Raw genomic sequence first — 17,054 nt, forward strand, 5'->3', positions numbered from 1 at the left:
ATCACATGCTTGCGTGCATCAATCTGTGTAATGAAAAGATATTTGTAATTATAATGTATTTGGAAAGATAATTAATTTACATTGATGTTTTGCATTTTTGTTTGTAAGAATACATTTATTTAATAACACATTGTTTAATTATTTCAATGTGTTAAATGAAAAGTAATTTTCTTTTTTGTTTGTCTATTGCAGGTACAGCTGTAGAGTACATTTCGAACAGCTATCTCCAGGTATGACAAAGTTTACACAAATGTGAAATCATTGTAGGCAATAGTTTTCTTTCACTGCTCACTCCGGCTTTTTACTGGTCAGATCATTATAATATCACTATCCCACTAGGCTACTAGATTTAATTAAAAAGAGACTGACCCAAAACCATAATAATAATAATCATGATAAATGTAATAGTTATATTTTGTTTATTTAATGTGATACACAGTTGGACATTCAATAATTGATCTAAACAAAATAGGATTCCGAAATGACAGAACTTTGAAACAAGGCTGTCAAGTTGCTAGCCCAACTATAATTGTATTTTGTTAGAAATGTACATAGAACTGACCCAAAAGACAGATGCCCCCTACCATGTACTATCCTAGATAAAACAAAATTCACTGACCCCAGTCCCGTGGGCCTTCAATTTTTTTTTTTTTTTTTTTGCCTTGCATTGTAAAGTCAGCTATCGAGACATTTCTTTTTTGTTGTTTGTTTTTTTTTTAAATATAATATGCACTATCCCACACAAATTATACACACAAGAAAATAAATTTTTTTCTCCGCTTTTAAAATATGGGCTTTACTGATCTTTACATGTATTCAATGTATGTCTTAATTTTCTTTTGAAGAATGATAATTTGTTGATTGAATTTAAAAATGGTCTTCAATATGTATGCACATGATAGTGATGATACTGTATTAAATGCACAAAAATTATAATTTCAATAAAATAAAACAAAAAAAGCAAATTTTAAAAAAGGAAATCAAATCAATTCATTTGTAATGTGCAATGATTGAATGTTTAAGAGGATATACTCTGAAGACAGTGATGTGCTAGTTCAAGGTTTGCCTGTTGTGAGTATTGTATATGTAACTGTAGGGATAAAATTATAACATATCTAATATGCAACATTATTTAATTATTATCATCCTGATCATGCTGATTGGAATAAATAAATAAATAATATTAAGCATGTCCAGTTACTCCAATATCTACATGTACAGGTATGTAAATGTATAAAAGAATCCTGGGTAAACTTATATATATATATAGTTAGAGAGAGAGAGAGAGAGAGAGAGAGAGAGAGAGATGTTGATAAAAGGGTCAATATAATTGAAAATCAGGCATAAGTAATTTTTGGGTTTTTTTAATTCTCAAAAGATTTAATCACATTCTGTTCTATTTTCAGCAGATACTTCAATAATAAAGAATGGATGAAGAAATTCTCACATTATCATGCTGCCTAATAGTACATGTAAGTTCAAAGGCAGAAGAAAATTTATAAATAGAAGAGAATTTATAAATACAGTTATTTGTCTGTTTCGGCAAACAATTTAATGAACTGAAAATTATGCTGATACATAATCAGCACATTATGTAAACTGTAAATGATTGCATTACATATTTTTCCTGATTTGCATGTAGTGCATGCATTGATATTTGTCAGTAATTTTCATTCAGTTTTCTTTCCACATTATTGCAAATGCTTGTATTTTATTTGGATTAATTAAATGTAGAGGATTGTATTAACTTATTTATCATATTTGTAGTTCAGCTGAAACAAAACAATTATCTGACGAAAGCTTCAACCACGAGAATCTAGGAAAGGATGTCAAGTCCAACGAGAAGGTATGTTGATTACTGGTGATGCGATATGTTATTGGTGTATATAGAGTGCAGCAATGAAATAGAGAGAAGAATAGTGATCCGCAGACAAAAAATTAAATCTTATTTCTATTCAAGAATAGGCAGGTTATTATTAGTCACTCTGTCAGAGATAGTTAAGAGCAGAGTTAGATTTGTTCAGATCATAAAGCTATAGAGTAGGGTGGGTCCACAGTGAGGATGGGGGTCAAAGTTTTTTTTCTGGAATATTTGAGGCTGAAGCCTTTTATCATGAAATCTATTCAAGATTATCATGCGGGGCCACGATATCGGTACATCATGTTTTTTGAATGAATACATCCTAGTACAGAATCCCAGAGTCAAGGGTAATGGATGTGCCATAATTAGAAACAGAATGCATATCTTGGAAAGTCCTATGTAAATATTGGAAAATCATTTTGTTAATTTCATGGCTTTTTAGTTAAGTAGAGATTAAAATAATATAAGTTTTCATAATTTAAACTCCTAATTTATGAAGACTTTAATTGACATCTATGTAAGGTCAAGAAAGCTACAATTTTCAGAAAGAATACAATATTTTGGGGTTATAGAAAAGGGGCATAACTCTCATCATGATAGTAATGATGGATTTCAGATAAAATTAATGGAAAATTGTGTACTGTTGGGAAACAAGTGAATACAGTGCAGTCTAATTAAGTACAGTTAAACAACAAAACAAAAACAAACAAATCAAAAAAACTTTGACTACCTAGGTTATGTTGACGTTCATGACAGTATTACAAATTGGATGAATGCATGATTTGCAAACACTTGAAATTGCATATATGTATGATTTACTTTTGTTAATTTAATTTGCTCATTTTGCACATATCTCTTTCTCATGCAGACTATTAATGAACAATGATAGATTGAATTAGCAACTGTAAATGGCATACATGTATATGAATTTTATATACTCTGTATGGAGTTTAACTTTCGTATATATTTTTGACAGTTGACACTGAGTGATATTTTGAACACATTGAGATATCAAAGTCATTTTAAAGTCCCTTGAATGACATTTTTATATATATATATTACCCCGAATCTCTTGGACACCTCAGTTTTTTTTCAGCAGTCCCATGAGCATTTCAAGATAACAAGTGTGACTTTATTTTATTGATTCAATTAATTATTTAAGAATTATAAAAATATCAATCATATACTTTTATGTTAATGCATTAACATTTTATATTTTTCAGGCCATATAACAAATGGTTGCTGAATTCATGAAGACTAGCTGGGATGATACAGTACTTTTCTACTCATATGAACCGTATCTAAACATCATTTGAGGATCCCTTTCTCAAAAAAAAAAAAGAATTTGCATATTCAAAGACTCTATAGTTCATGTTTATTTGTACGTTGTTTAACATTCTTCTTGAGAAACTTTCACTCATATGGGAATGCCAACATTTGTCGGTGGAGAGCTGCAAATTTTGTCCTTTACTTGGCACACATAGCTAATTGAACAATGAGGGATCTTTTTGGTACTAGCACCTACTGCAACACAGCACCTCTGTATATACAGTCTTAGCTATGTCTGACTGTGGGATTTTGAACCAGCAATTTATGGATCAACTCCTTACTCATTACTCTCGAGCAGATGCTCTTGCCACTGTGCCAAGCAGGTGACTTCATAGGTTATAAAATGATAAGATAAGATTTATAACTTAAAACTGATGTTTTTAATTCAAGCACAGTAGGCCTATAGAAAATGTTTGCAAAAAAGGGAGGTAATAGCTACATGTAGCTCTCACTGGTATTGCATGCTTAAACTATATGAAATACATATTGTAATTTCACATGTATTTTAAACCAGATCAGTAAAGAAAGAAACACTTGATTATTTTTACTATGAATTTTATTATAAGGTTGATTACCTTTAAAAAATGGAACTTTTTTAAAAAAAATTTTGATTAGGAAAAAAAAATATTTAGAATGTACATGTGCACTTAATTTTGTTCATTAAAAATAGTCAAAATATGGAGATCTTGTGTAGGGTATCTAAATATTGATTTTATAAATTTTTACTTCATTTATAAACAGCATAATTTTTATTATAACATATGCCTGTAATAAACAACTTATTTGTTGTTGAAGATTCCATTGTCTGTCTGAAGTGCTTAGTAAATTTCTTGTAAATAAAAACATGATTGTATGCTGTTTGTTTACTTTGTCTATTTTTCAATATGAGTCATGATATATAAATGGTGTGCATATCAGTTTAAAATCTTTTTGTTGAATTCAGTTAACAGGCTCAACTAGGATATACGGATAAGTAGTCCCGATGAAAATATTTTCATGCGCCAAATTTGTATAAATGCACCTTGCTTTATAATCGGATTCATGCGCCAAATTCGAAAAAATGCGCGTTGTTGGATAATGAAAAGGAAATTACAAGATGTTTTCCAGCATAAGACGGGCTGACAGGTCGACAAATTGACAGGTAGACAGGTCGACGGGTCGACTGGTTGACAGATCGACGGGTTGACAAGTCGACAGGTAGACAGGTCGACTGGTTGACAGGTCGACGGGTTGACTGATCGACGGGTAGACAGGTCGACTGGTTGACATGTCGACGGGTAGACAGGTCGACGGGTAGACAGGTCGACTGGTTGACAGGTAGACAGGTCGATTGGTAGACAGGTCGACTGGTTGACAGGTTGACCGGTAGACAGGTCGACGGGTTGACACGTCGGCGGGTTGACAGGTCGAGAGGTTGACAAGTCGACGGGTAGACGGGTCGGCAGGCCGACTGGTTGACCCCTAGGTTGGATAGAGGAACAGCCCTAGTCTATCATGTCCGATAACTAACCCTAATCTCTCAGGTGGGTTTTTGAACTAAACCTCATCTGTCAGGCGGGTTCTGGAACTAACCCTAATCTCTCAGGTGGATTCGAGAACTAACCCTAATCTCTCAGGTGGATTCGAGAACTAACCTTAATCTCTCAAGTGGGTTTGAAACTAACCCTAATCTCTCAGAGGGTCCATGTACTAAATCTTATCTCTTAGCCGGGTTTGAATACTAACCCTTATCTCTCAAGTGGATTTGAAAACTAACCCTTATATCTCAGATGGGTTTGAAAATTAATAAGAGGTGTCAACTGTCGACCTGTCGACCTTTGTGATGACATTGTAGGTTAACTAATAAGAGGTGTCAACTGTCGACCTTTGTAGTGACACTGTTGATTAGTAAGAGGTGTCAACTGTCGACCTTTCGACCCTTTTGATGTCAATGTAGGTTAATCAATAAGAGGTGTCAACTGTCACCCTGTCGACCTTTGTGGTGACACTTTTGATTAGTAAAAGGTGTCAACTGTCGACCTGTCGACCCTTTTGATGTCAATGTAGGTTTAATGTGGAATTGTCAAACATTTTTTGTAAAGGGGACTTTTTATGGACTATTTTTAAAAGGATTTATTTGGAGTAATAAGGCAAAATATTCCCACTATCTATAATAAAAGGAACTATTTCTTATCAAATTTTGAATTTGAAAGATGTAAATCGGTTTCATGGAACTACTTATCCGTATACCCTAGTATTATGAATTATGGATTATGTAGATAGTTACCTTCCAGAAATATTTACATGTACTAGTAGCTGCAGATATGTAGCTTATTTGAAATCAGGTACCTGTATTTATTAAACAGAAATTTAGTGAACACATTCATATACCTATGCAGTATTTCATACTGAAAATACACCGTGTTAATTTTTTACCTATTCAACATAAATATTGACCAGAAGTGATCTCAATGAAATAAAACATATCTCACAATACCCCCCTCCCATTTTATTACAATTCAAATGTATATAAATAAAAGAAACTGACTATACCATTAAAGAAAATATTGAGTTGTCTTTCCTTGTTTAAAGAAAATATCTGATGCAATGAATGCTCCCTTGTGTTCATGACCCTGAATATTAATAAGGTTGGGAGGTGTGTATAAGTCATTTTGTATAAAAAAAAGATACATGTATATACATGTATAATATTATTATACATGAAATCTACATACAAGAACCATTTTAATAGTGAGGTGATTATTACGTCGCAGATTTTTAATCCCAATGTGGGACGTGGAGACCATTCCTTTACATGAGAAATATAAACCGAGTTTCCGTGTGACAGTAGGTGCTGGCATGAAAAAGATTCAACAATACTCAATGGGCTTGGGTGCTGAGTATAGGACAAAATTTGCAGCTTTCCACCGGCAAGTGGGGGGGGGGTCTCCATATCAGTGAAAAATTCTGGAGAGGGAAGTTAAACAACAATCAATAGTAAGGTGAGATGACAGTATAGATGAATCATGGGTAAATGTCTAAAACCTTGAGTAGGGTGAGGGTAAAGCATCACTGGTCATCGACGATCTTTTGTCATTTTTTGATCTGCAATGTCTTATGAGAATTTATTTTGTTGCATCAATTTCATACCTGTATTTGATTTGCATTTTTAAGGAGGCTTATCATTCAAAGTCAGTTTAAATAGCCTTATGTTCAGCTGACTTTAGATCTTCACCAACCTTATCTTTCATCTGTGTTACTGCCTAGTTCTCTTGTACTTCTGCTATAAAATAAGATTTAATGTATACAGTTGTGCAAGATCGATGAATAAATTGAACATACAGAAAAGTTTACCACCATGTCTAAAGTGAGAAATATGATCATGTTTTTGAACTTGAAGTGATTTGAATTTTGTTAAATGTTGAATGCAGCGAGATAGCAAAACATATGAACATCTTATCTTTGGGAAATAGATCTAAATGGCTGCACACATTTAAAGCTCAAAAAGTTGATACAATGAGACCCAACAGGTAAAACTTGATTTTAAAAAAAATTATTTACCCATACAAAAGTGATGTACCCACAAAATGACGTTTGAACCCATCGGACACTGACAAAACTTCTCCTCTTATAATCAGCTGACAATAACATTATCGTCCTTGGATTCAAGAACAATCTGTTATAAAATTAAGGCAAAAGATGATTATGAAACTATTTCAATCGAGTATAAAGTAAAACACTTTATTTTCTCTCAAAATAAACAAGAAACAGTTGACATTCTCTGACTTGTTTACCTGTACTTCGATCGAATTTTCAAGGGGGGACTCTGGCACCCAAGCTTTTTCTGACACGCAATTCATCCATCGTAAGTCGAAGAACCCTTCTGCTTTGTAAAACTACTTAACTTTCCCCCGAAAGCCTTGTGTAAACCAGAAACACGCTTAACCCAATACACAACTCAATGTTTCAGGTACCCGGAAGTGAAAATTATCGTAAAATCTCGCGAATCACGTGACGAGACTTACAGACCTTATTCGACCAAATATTCTCTCAATGTAGGGATTTCGTGGAGATGTTACACAAAAATAACCCCAAAACATAAAACAGCAAACAGGAGGAAAGCGAGACATAATAGAAAGAAATACAAAAGGTCTTGACCGATTGATTTGTCAGCATTGCTCATACACGAAATAAAAAAAGTGTAGAAGGAACACAAATGTTTGTAACTTCTATTTTATTTCGCATTAAGCATGTTAAAGCTGAACACGACTAGTAAATAGGCATTCGCCCTTTTCGATATCAGTTCCTATAATACACCAACACCAAGGTATACACTTCAGAATTGTCACACCTAACTGCTTTCATTTATTGTCAAGGGTATCGGCGGGGAATGGCGACTCGTGTTCGTGCTGGTTATCTTGCATTACCTTTGTTTACATTTTTTTCAGTTACGTGTATCTCTGTTTGTTAGTATACTGCACTGACCTATACAATTATAATTGTAAGCTTCTTTAGTATCTTACTTTACTGCATTAGACGAAGTATTACGTGATTACCGAGTGCTGTATAGCATACGTCCGTCTACACAAGTGTGGACAGATTACACTGAAAAAAGAATGATAAGTCCTGTCCTTTATATAGGGGTCTTCAGGTATGGTGATTCTCCGAACAAAAATGGTGAACACATTCCTTTTACGAATCGTGTTCAGCTTTGAGATTAAACATGAAAACAAACAAGCTGTATTAGGCTGCTCGATATGCCAAATATTATGAATCTTATTGATTAATAAATAATCCATGATATGATCCAAATTTGGTAAGAGAGACAGAAACGGAGAAAAAAAGTTTGAACTTTACGCCAATTTTTTTTCAACACTAATCTTAGAGTACTGAACGTAACAGTCTGTGACGAGATAATTTAGTTTGTGATTGCCGATATGAATTGTCAAACAGTAAGTAAGAGTAACATTAACATGTACTCAGAATAAGTTGTTTTCTATACTATTTGTTATGGATGGCAATTTGTAACCGGTTAACCGAATACTCGGTCGGAACAACCATAGCGATCGGTTAGAAATCTGTAGTCGGTTAGTCGAAAAAAAAATATTTGTTAATTGAAGCTGAACAATTTTCTTAAATTTATTTTAAATAAAAAAAGAAATCTCTGCACAAAGGTTGATAATTAAGACTTTGAAGAATCAATTTTAAAAAGCTGATTTGGAGGTAATTATGGCTCTTCAGATTCGGACCGATTGGTAATTGGTCAGTATATGTTGTGTTAAACATAGTGAAAACACCGTGTCGTAAACCAAGCTTTTCTTAATTTTTTAATGATAATAATTATCATTCTAAGCACCGTTACCGTATGTTTTGTCTTTTTTAGTCATCTATCCAAAACATTATTAAACAAACATTATAATTAGGGTTACCGTTCAGAATGAGTTTGATTATTGTGAAAATGCAAAATGATCTTGTATGACACCTGTATCATAGGAAAAATAGCATTAAAATAAGATTGTAACACATTTTTGTATATTTGCAGAGAGAGATAACAGATGCGGGCTGTAAAGATAAAAGTAATTAAAGATGCTGACCACTAGGAGTTAAAAATTTTACATGGACGGTTCTAAGAAATAATTCATTGGAATCTGGTTGTTTACTTGTTTATCAAAAGATGTATTTGGTTAGGGTAAAGAAGCAACCAATAGTATCGAAGTGACCAGAGATCAGATGTTGGGATAAATTAGCTACACCATCTAATATTTAAAGATTATGCAAAAAATTGGAAATTATTTTAAAAGTGCATTAGAAATGTAAATCAGAAGTCTCTGTCGAGACTGTAGCTCTACTGGTTTGTATTTATAACAAAGGATAAGAAAAGAAGCCATTGCCATCAGACCAAAACTGTAGAAGGAGTAGCATTTTAAAGGAATTTCACAGACATTTCTATTTTTAGTAACAATGGCAACACCGTTCATCGAAATCAAAAACTGATGCACTAAATAATTAGTATGTATCACAGTGTACTCTACTTGTGTGCCAAGTTATATTGAAATCAGACCAAAACTGTAGGAGAAGTAGCGTTTTAAAGGAATTTCACAGAAAATTCTATTTTTAGTAACCATGGCAACACCGTTCATCGAAATAAAAAAAAACGATGCAAAATACCATGTATCTTAGTGTAATCTACTTGTTTGCCAAGTTATACTGAAATCACACCAAAACTGTAGGAGGAGTAGCGTTTTGAAAAACTGTTTACAGACGGACGGACAGCTAGACAGACGGACGGACGACGGACACTTCACTATCGAATAATCTCTTCTGATCTCTGACCAGTAGATATAAAAAAATGTCTTCGTTTTCATTTATCTCAGTAAACAGCCTCAAAACTCTGTTCGCCTAGTGGAAAGTCGAACTCAACCACGAAACGGTATGTGCTAATTTCGGGCAATGAGCAAAATTTAAAACAAGAGGCCCATGGGCCACATCGCTCACCTGAGTAGCTTTGACCATGCTGTTCTTTACAAAATTTTCCCCTTGTAATAAAATACATATTGACCCACCCTACCACATGAATCATAATTTGGACAATTTTAAATCTACACTACACAAGGATGCCTCCACATAAGTTTCAACTTTTCTGGCCCAGTAGTTCCCGAGAAGATTTTTAAGGTATTTTCCTATATATTTCAATACATCATTCATTTACCCACCCATAATAAGAAAAGCGAGAAGAAAACCACACATGTGTTTTTGTTCAGTCTCCTTCTAAATTAACAGCAATCTAAGGAATGTTAATTAGTTTCATGTATATTTCCTATAACGATTTGTACATGTACAAATTTATATTAAAACTACCGGCTTTTTGTCCTCTAGAAAGCATAACACGTACAAAATGATACTGGTCACACTATTAACGTTAATGAATTCTGCACACATTATAGAGTTACTCTTCCTTGTAAGTTGACGGCTCATATCGGCCATCGTATTAGGTCCATTTGAAAAATGACTTAACTAAATTTGAATTGTTTAAAGGGCATGTACTTTAAACTAGGAAATATGCAAGAAAAAAGAACACTCTCGTGTTACACAGTTTTTTAAAATTAAAAACAAGCAAATCTGATTTCATAAGCAAACTCTGAAATGAATCATCAAAGAAATATATCACAAAATTGAAATTTTAAGCATATTAAGTTAGATTTTAATACCTGTCATGTCTTTCATTTCTTTCATCGCCTGTGACATTTCTAAAATTAAAAGAAACACATACAAATCCAAGATAACAATTTTAATGCCCTTGTTGAAAATCTATAAATTTAGGCTAAACATGACATCTTGGAGGATACCTAAAACATATGGAGATAACGAACAGTATTCAAGATTAAAAGTCCGTAAAACAGTATTAAATAGGAGCAAAGCAAACATGGACCTACAAAATATAAGAGTTGGGATCAGGTTCCATGGAAAAATGAGCATCCCCTGCCTACGGTCACACCTGTCCTGTGCTCCTTGTTATAATCGAGAAACAACGGAAGAAATAACATGTATAAACATTTTGAAATAACAAAACTAAACACAATATACTTATCTGGTAGGTATTTTTTCATAGCAGAAGCATTGTGTAATTGATGAGTCTAAATTATATTGTTCTTAATTTACCCTATATACCCTATATTTTTTTTTTTCAAATTATCTCCCCGATATCTTAAAAAAATTGAAATGAAACCTTGAGATAACAAATAAACAATATGAAAACTCAAAAAAACCTTTACATAACACAATAGGGCCACAGAAAAAGGAAATAACGAAACTTTAGATGCTAATGAACTCTTTGAGTATCAAACAAACAATAAATGGGTCAGTCATTCTTGTTTCCTCCTCCTTTGAAACAACACCAGACATATGTTTTTAGCAAGATATCACATACATGTATATAATAATGATAAAATGTTCAATACCTGCCATTTCTTTCGAAAACTCTTCGAAAGCCTTTTCTTGTTTCTTCGACAGATCTACAATGTGAATAGAAATACTTAAGTAGACAAATCTTCAAAAAGGTCATAAGAATCATCGGAAAGTTGTTTTATCAAAAGTAGACGCTGTTTCCTTTAAAGCCTGTTCTTCACACTCTTAAATATGAAAAAAAAAATCGAAATTGTTTAGATATGCTTACTCACAATTCACAGTGATATTCATGTTTTGAAACCATATTGAATGAAATCGTACATATTGTAGTTTTCTGCATAACATTTGACATAAATTTTTATACATTTAGGGAATAACTTCAAAAGATGCCAATTACTCTAATTTCAGAGCTTGTTCTTGGAATAATATACATGTACATGTAGTATTGAAAAGAAGTTTTTGGGAAATTATCTAAGCTTATCTCCAGTCAGAGCTTAAAGAAAGCTGGAGTTGAACGATGAAAATAATTATAAATTTCATCTTAACTGCTATAAAACTAAGGTATATATGTATGTTCACCATATGTTTGTTTTAGCATCCTTCTCGTTTTTCCACGGTCGTGACATGTGATATCCAAGTATATCTTAAATACATTTTACAAATAAGCTTTAACCAGGAACAAAGTTTAATTGTAAATAAACTTGAAACTAATTATTTTTGGACAACAGACAAACAAAATTCATATTACATCAACCTTTACCTAGTAAATATTTAGTATTTTTCATGAGATTTATTACTTTTTTAATCGATATCAACGGGAAAAAAATCAAACTTGGTACCTTCCATTATCATATTTTGCTTGTCAATGACAGCTAAATGGTATTCTTCTTGTTCTGGATCCATATTCTCGGATTTAAGTATTTTGGCGGCTGAGGAGTATTTCGTGCCACTTTCAGGGATTGCTTTTTCAAGTTCAGCTATTATGACTGATGCGTCCTGCCAGAGATTACTAAAATCTTGATCAGAGAGCGACACACTAGCAGAATGACCACAATAAGTGTTCCTTATCTCTCTTATCCGATCTATATTGGCAGAAATGGATCGATCGGCTGGATCTGGTGGTTTTCCCCATCCTTTGCTGTGTGAATTTATTCCTGAAATATTTCTCAATAGGGTGTACAATAAGGACAGATCAAAGTCTTCATAAGTTTTTTGAAATTGACCTTTGTGGGGGTAGAGAAGTTCCCTTTGAGCTCTATTGAGAATCGGACTGAGGTTACTTTTCTCTCTTTGGAGGACTCCAGGGAACGCCATTTCTGTGACATGATTCCTTAAAATGTCCCTGAACAGATCTGAACAAGGATCCCCTATTAAACGAGACACGCGAGCAGCGTGCGTCTTCTCCTTTGTAGAGCCGTATTTTGGATTCTGCATTTTTAGGCTGAAAATAAAGATCCATGATTTTATAAATTACTAGCTGCAATAATGTAGCCCTCTCCCCCTTTTTTGGGAGAGGCGCTACAACTCCTTAGGATCTCCGTAATGGTGCAGCTGCGGAAGCGATTCACTCCCGCACGGATTTCGGCTCAAATTGTCAGTAAATGGCTATTTTATTAACATTTCTTACCTTGACTACAAAAATGTAGTTATCCAAGACATAAATCAGTCCAGAAATATACAGAACAATCCATATATCAGTTATTTTTCGTTTTTGTAAACATCACAGCTTAAATTTATCGGCCATGTTTGCTGACCTTGACAGATTGTATTTTGGGACAGCCAATGAGATTAAAGATCTATAGGGAGCGGATTTCTTTGGAATTATCTTATTTTAAGCCTAAATAAAGCTGTTTGCGATAAAATAACACATGGTATGATTTTATTTATCGATGTTTAGTGATACTATTCATCACATTTTTTTTATAAACACCGACATTTACTTTAATTAGTTATTCTAAATTTCGAGCGCAAGTCTCATTACGTCACGCGTGAACTGTCATGGCATGCTGAGTAGATCACCTGGTAAACACGCATATTTATTTCAACTGGTTTTCGCGTTTAACGGGCTATGTTGTCGACAGTGAATAAAAAATCTCGTCTTATTAGAAGTATTAAGTTGAATGTAAAAACTACTTTTCCTGACTGCAGTCGCCTGTATTTAAAAAATATTTTGCACCATTACAGAGATGCTGTGGAATTGTAGCCCTCTCCAGAAAACATCAGATAAAAAAAAATCGGAGAGGGCTACATTATTGCAGCTAATAAAATACCTTTTCAGCTTAATAGATGAGATTTTACACAAGCTTGCTAACCTTGCGTCCTTAGGCAAATCAATGTATTGCTAGGTTTCCCATTAATACCAATGCCGTGAATTGGGACGAGAATTCTCAAAAGAGTGTAAAAGTAAGGTGAAATCTCTAATAAAACAATATGTTTTCTCGAATTTTCAATCTGTTATAACGAATTACTTATTCGTTCTCTTAGATTATCAATTTGTTAATTCCGTTGAATTAGACAAGCCGTTCTCTCGAATTGTAATTTATTCTCTCTATTTAAGCTATTCATAATGCATGCGATTTTCGGGTTAAGTCACGAATTACTTTAAGTCCGGACTAAGCTTACGCCTGGTCGTAGGCCTTTTTGAGAAACGAGCCCCTGACATTTTATTTCAACGACCTGCTTATCAATACTTGCCTCGTCTTAGAAAAATATTTATACGTAAAACCTGCTTTTGACAATCAACTCAAATTGGCGATATACAACCAATTTGCAGGTTATTTCAAGTTATTTAAGTAATCACTGTCTAGTCTAGACTATGCCAATTTATATCAACGATAATGGGAAACAAGTGATAATTTGCATAACGGGCGAAGACTGTTATGCTAAAATCATCCCATGTTTTCAACTATCGTTGATGTCCCTGGCATAGTTTACTAGCTACACAGTAATTCCTTATATTTTCATTTTAACTTGAATAAACGATCTTAAAATTAATCAAAATACCGTCTTATTTAGTAGATCTGAAATTCACGAGGCATTCCAAGTTATTTTTTTTTTGCCCCGCTCCATGACCCCAGATTTTACTATAATAATAGTCCCATAAAATCACAATACATATTAAATGATTCTTTACTTAATGTAGTTAAATATCAACATTTATGAAATAAATAACGAAAGGATTTTGAATTAACATTCAAAAATGATCAGAGCAATCTTGTTAAATTTAATTATATATGTGACCTAGATTTAGTTTGTCGGAAACACGTGTATAGGCTTTAGGTGTCACAACAGTATTAATTTCTGCTATATATTCTTACCAAAAATGCGCAAGTTTGAGTAGATGTGTTACATTAAAGTTTTAGAATTCAGAGAATTTAAAACTAACTATAGTTAGTTTTAAATTCTCTGAATTCTAAAACTTTAATGTAACAGGTTATATTATATGAATTTTAATTCATAACGATTTGACATTTTTTTAATTTGTTTTAATTTTTATGAAAATAATTCCTTTTTCTTAATTTCAAATTCACTAAATTTTTTTTAGTTTTCTTCAAAACATTTTAAATTTTGTTTCTTTTTCACATAAAAATATAGTCTTTCGGATATCAGTAAATGTGGAATTTGAGCAATCTGTCACCTTTCGGAAGTCAATTTACTCATGACAGATTGTGAATCAATTATTTTATCTACTAAATAAACTGCTAAATTCTTTTTTATTTCGGCCTTTTTGTACGTAAATTATTTGCGAGTTTGGCTTGACACTTAGCTATGGCATAGGTATTAAATTATTTGTACGATTTAGATTCTTGTTTATTTTGTTTCGGCTTCACGCAATCTTCCTATTGTTAAAAACTCAGAACGGAAATTTACTAATTGATTTCATCACCTTTCGGCTCTTTGATAATGTAAGTAATCAGTGTCAAGCCTATCAAAGGAAATTGCCGACTTACCTGTAATAATTTTTGTAACAAGCATCCTGATTGGTCAAGAGTTCAATTCCGAAGTAGAGTCCGGATAGATTGTGAATTTAGCAAATTCACTTTCTATCTTGTGACTCTACAATAAACATCATTCAACTTTAATCGGAATTGTTTCTCTTTGCCAATTTAGGTAAGCTTGTGTTTTTAATTTTTATTCAAATGTTAAGTTAAAGTTTAATTTTGATTTTCAATATAATTATTTTAAGTAATTAATGTTTTATGATTTTTCTCTAAATATTTTTGATGTGGAATTAGGATAAACTACTTAGTTCATTTGATTTTTTACTGAACTTTGAAATATCTGATATACTTACATATAATCAAACACAATAAATTGTTTCTTTCATTTCAATGTTAGATAATGTTTGAAATTATATAATAACATTAATAGCAATAATTTCCTTGTTGAATTATTTACAAAATAGAGTTTTTTGGAATTTTACTATCTTGTGTAAATTTTTGGCAATTTAATTTTACTGCTCATGAGTTATTTTCCCTGTTCGGAACTCTCTAGTCAGAGAAGGTATTTAAATTTTCCCGAACTTTTGTAAACAATGTCTATGGAGTTTAACGTTTGTAAGTTTTCTGATTTTATTGTCAACTTTTGATATTTAACTTTTGTAACTGTAAGAACTAAGTTAAGCGCTACGCATGAATGATTTCACGTAAACGATCGATCTTTAGTTTCTGTTTTGTAGTCAAACTTTGTAATAGCGGTTTTCGCTACAGGTCGTTTCAAAAGTTATTTAACTATTTCACATTGTTAATTTCGATAATTACATATATTTGTTTATTATGATTTTTTGTTTAACAACTTTTATAAAATACACTTTCTATCTTGTGACTCTACAATAAACATCATTCAACTTTAATCGGAATTGTTTCTCTTTACCAATTTTTAGCATTACAGTAGAAAAAGCGAGTAGCTATCCTACCAAGCTAATTTCCCCAAACTTCACAGACGAAAAGTCCATTGTGAAAGATGTAACTAATTCAAAACAAACTTCTGAGAAGTTTCCTGTTCAGATCTTGTAAAACCATTCTTTATAAAGATTTTAGTACCAAAAAATACATAGCCGTCCAGCAAGGCACGCAAGTTTGTTTCGGTCGAAGTCGAGCAGGTGCTTGAAAATCTAGTCCAGGGCCTAATCACTCCCCACTCTTGACAGTATATAGAAAAATCAACACGCCCTAAATTTTAATAAATCTGGTCAATACAGGAAGTTTACATGTTGTTTTTCATCTCATAAAGAAATTCATCTCCAGTCTCGTATCAAAATGCCCGAATCGGAAGGGAAGATTCCGGGATTATTTTGCGTCAGCCATGATTTACAGCCACAGTGTTATACTGTTATGACACCTGCACGCCACTTCTCCGCCGCCATATCGAATGCAATGTTGAAGATGATGAAATGGAAGTTGGTCAGGAAACAGATTTGTGTGGATGTTAAAATAACAGAGGTCGTTGAGTTGCTTACTAAGCGGATGGTAATGACTAAGGGACGATGTCTCTTCCAGATGATGGAATGTATGTGGCTGTGCCGATTAATCGACGTGATTCAGTAGGGATGTTTATATATATATATAGTTGTCGGCCTCGCGAGTCCTTGATAACAGTTGACAACGTTGCGCTAGCGACTTGCTTTTGATCCGAAGATAATTCATTGATCAATTTGTTTGTAAAAAGATATATTTTACGGGATGCTTTTGTCCGTCTACTACCGATTCTGGTTCAACCGTGAGCTTTCCTCTTATTGTTGAACCCAGATTCTTTAAAACCTCAAAGTCACCAACACGAGTTACAATTTTGTACTTTTATATAGAATCAACAAGGAATATACTTTTACATGAGCTTGGGAACTATCAGCACCGATGGTCTGATTCCAACTGATTATAATTTTTCACAACCAAAACATACATGCTGAACAGAGACAGAGTAAAATAAAGGGATTAACAAAACTATACAGAAATCAAGTAACAAACAATTATTGAGCGAATGG

At 33.0% G+C, this 17,054-nt stretch overlaps 1 protein-coding gene and 1 long non-coding RNA gene across 2 annotated transcripts; one reads left to right on the forward strand and one right to left on the reverse strand.

The window, feature by feature from the left end:
• Nucleotides 1–1,024: 1,024 nt before the first annotated feature.
• LOC134234622 (uncharacterized) lies at nt 1,025–3,522 on the forward strand. The gene is made up of 3 exons (XR_009985211.1): nt 1,025–1,092; nt 1,801–1,846; nt 3,085–3,522. It is a non-coding gene; the product is annotated as an uncharacterized LOC134234622 (long non-coding RNA).
• A 7,555-nt stretch (nt 3,523–11,077) lies between these two features.
• Nucleotides 11,078–12,521, reverse strand: LOC134234621 (E3 ubiquitin-protein ligase DZIP3-like). Its single transcript, XM_062716699.1, has 2 exons — nt 11,914–12,521; nt 11,078–11,181 (listed from the first exon to the last, which is right to left on the reverse strand). The coding sequence occupies exons 1-2, from the start codon at nt 12,506–12,508 to the stop codon at nt 11,078–11,080; spliced, it is 699 nt and encodes a 232-aa protein (XP_062572683.1). The 5' UTR covers nt 12,509–12,521.
• Between the last annotated feature and the right edge of the window lie 4,533 nt (nt 12,522–17,054).

Source organism: Saccostrea cucullata, unplaced genomic scaffold (assembly GCF_032062105.1).
Source record: "Saccostrea cucullata isolate Sc308-1 unplaced genomic scaffold, CSIRO_AGI_Scuc_v1 ctg4531, whole genome shotgun sequence".
Lineage (NCBI taxonomy): Eukaryota > Metazoa > Mollusca > Bivalvia > Ostreida > Ostreidae > Saccostrea > Saccostrea cuccullata.

Bases quoted from the DNA above. Each gene is read 5' to 3' on its own strand.
- LOC134234621 (XM_062716699.1), bottom strand. From the start codon at position 12,508: ATGCAGAATCCAAAATACGGCTCTACAAAGGAGAAGACGCACGCTGCT. The intron at 11,182-11,913 runs GTACCAAGTTTG...TTCACATTGTAG, and splicing joins GCAAAATATGATAATGGAAG to ATCTGTCGAAGAAACAAGAA.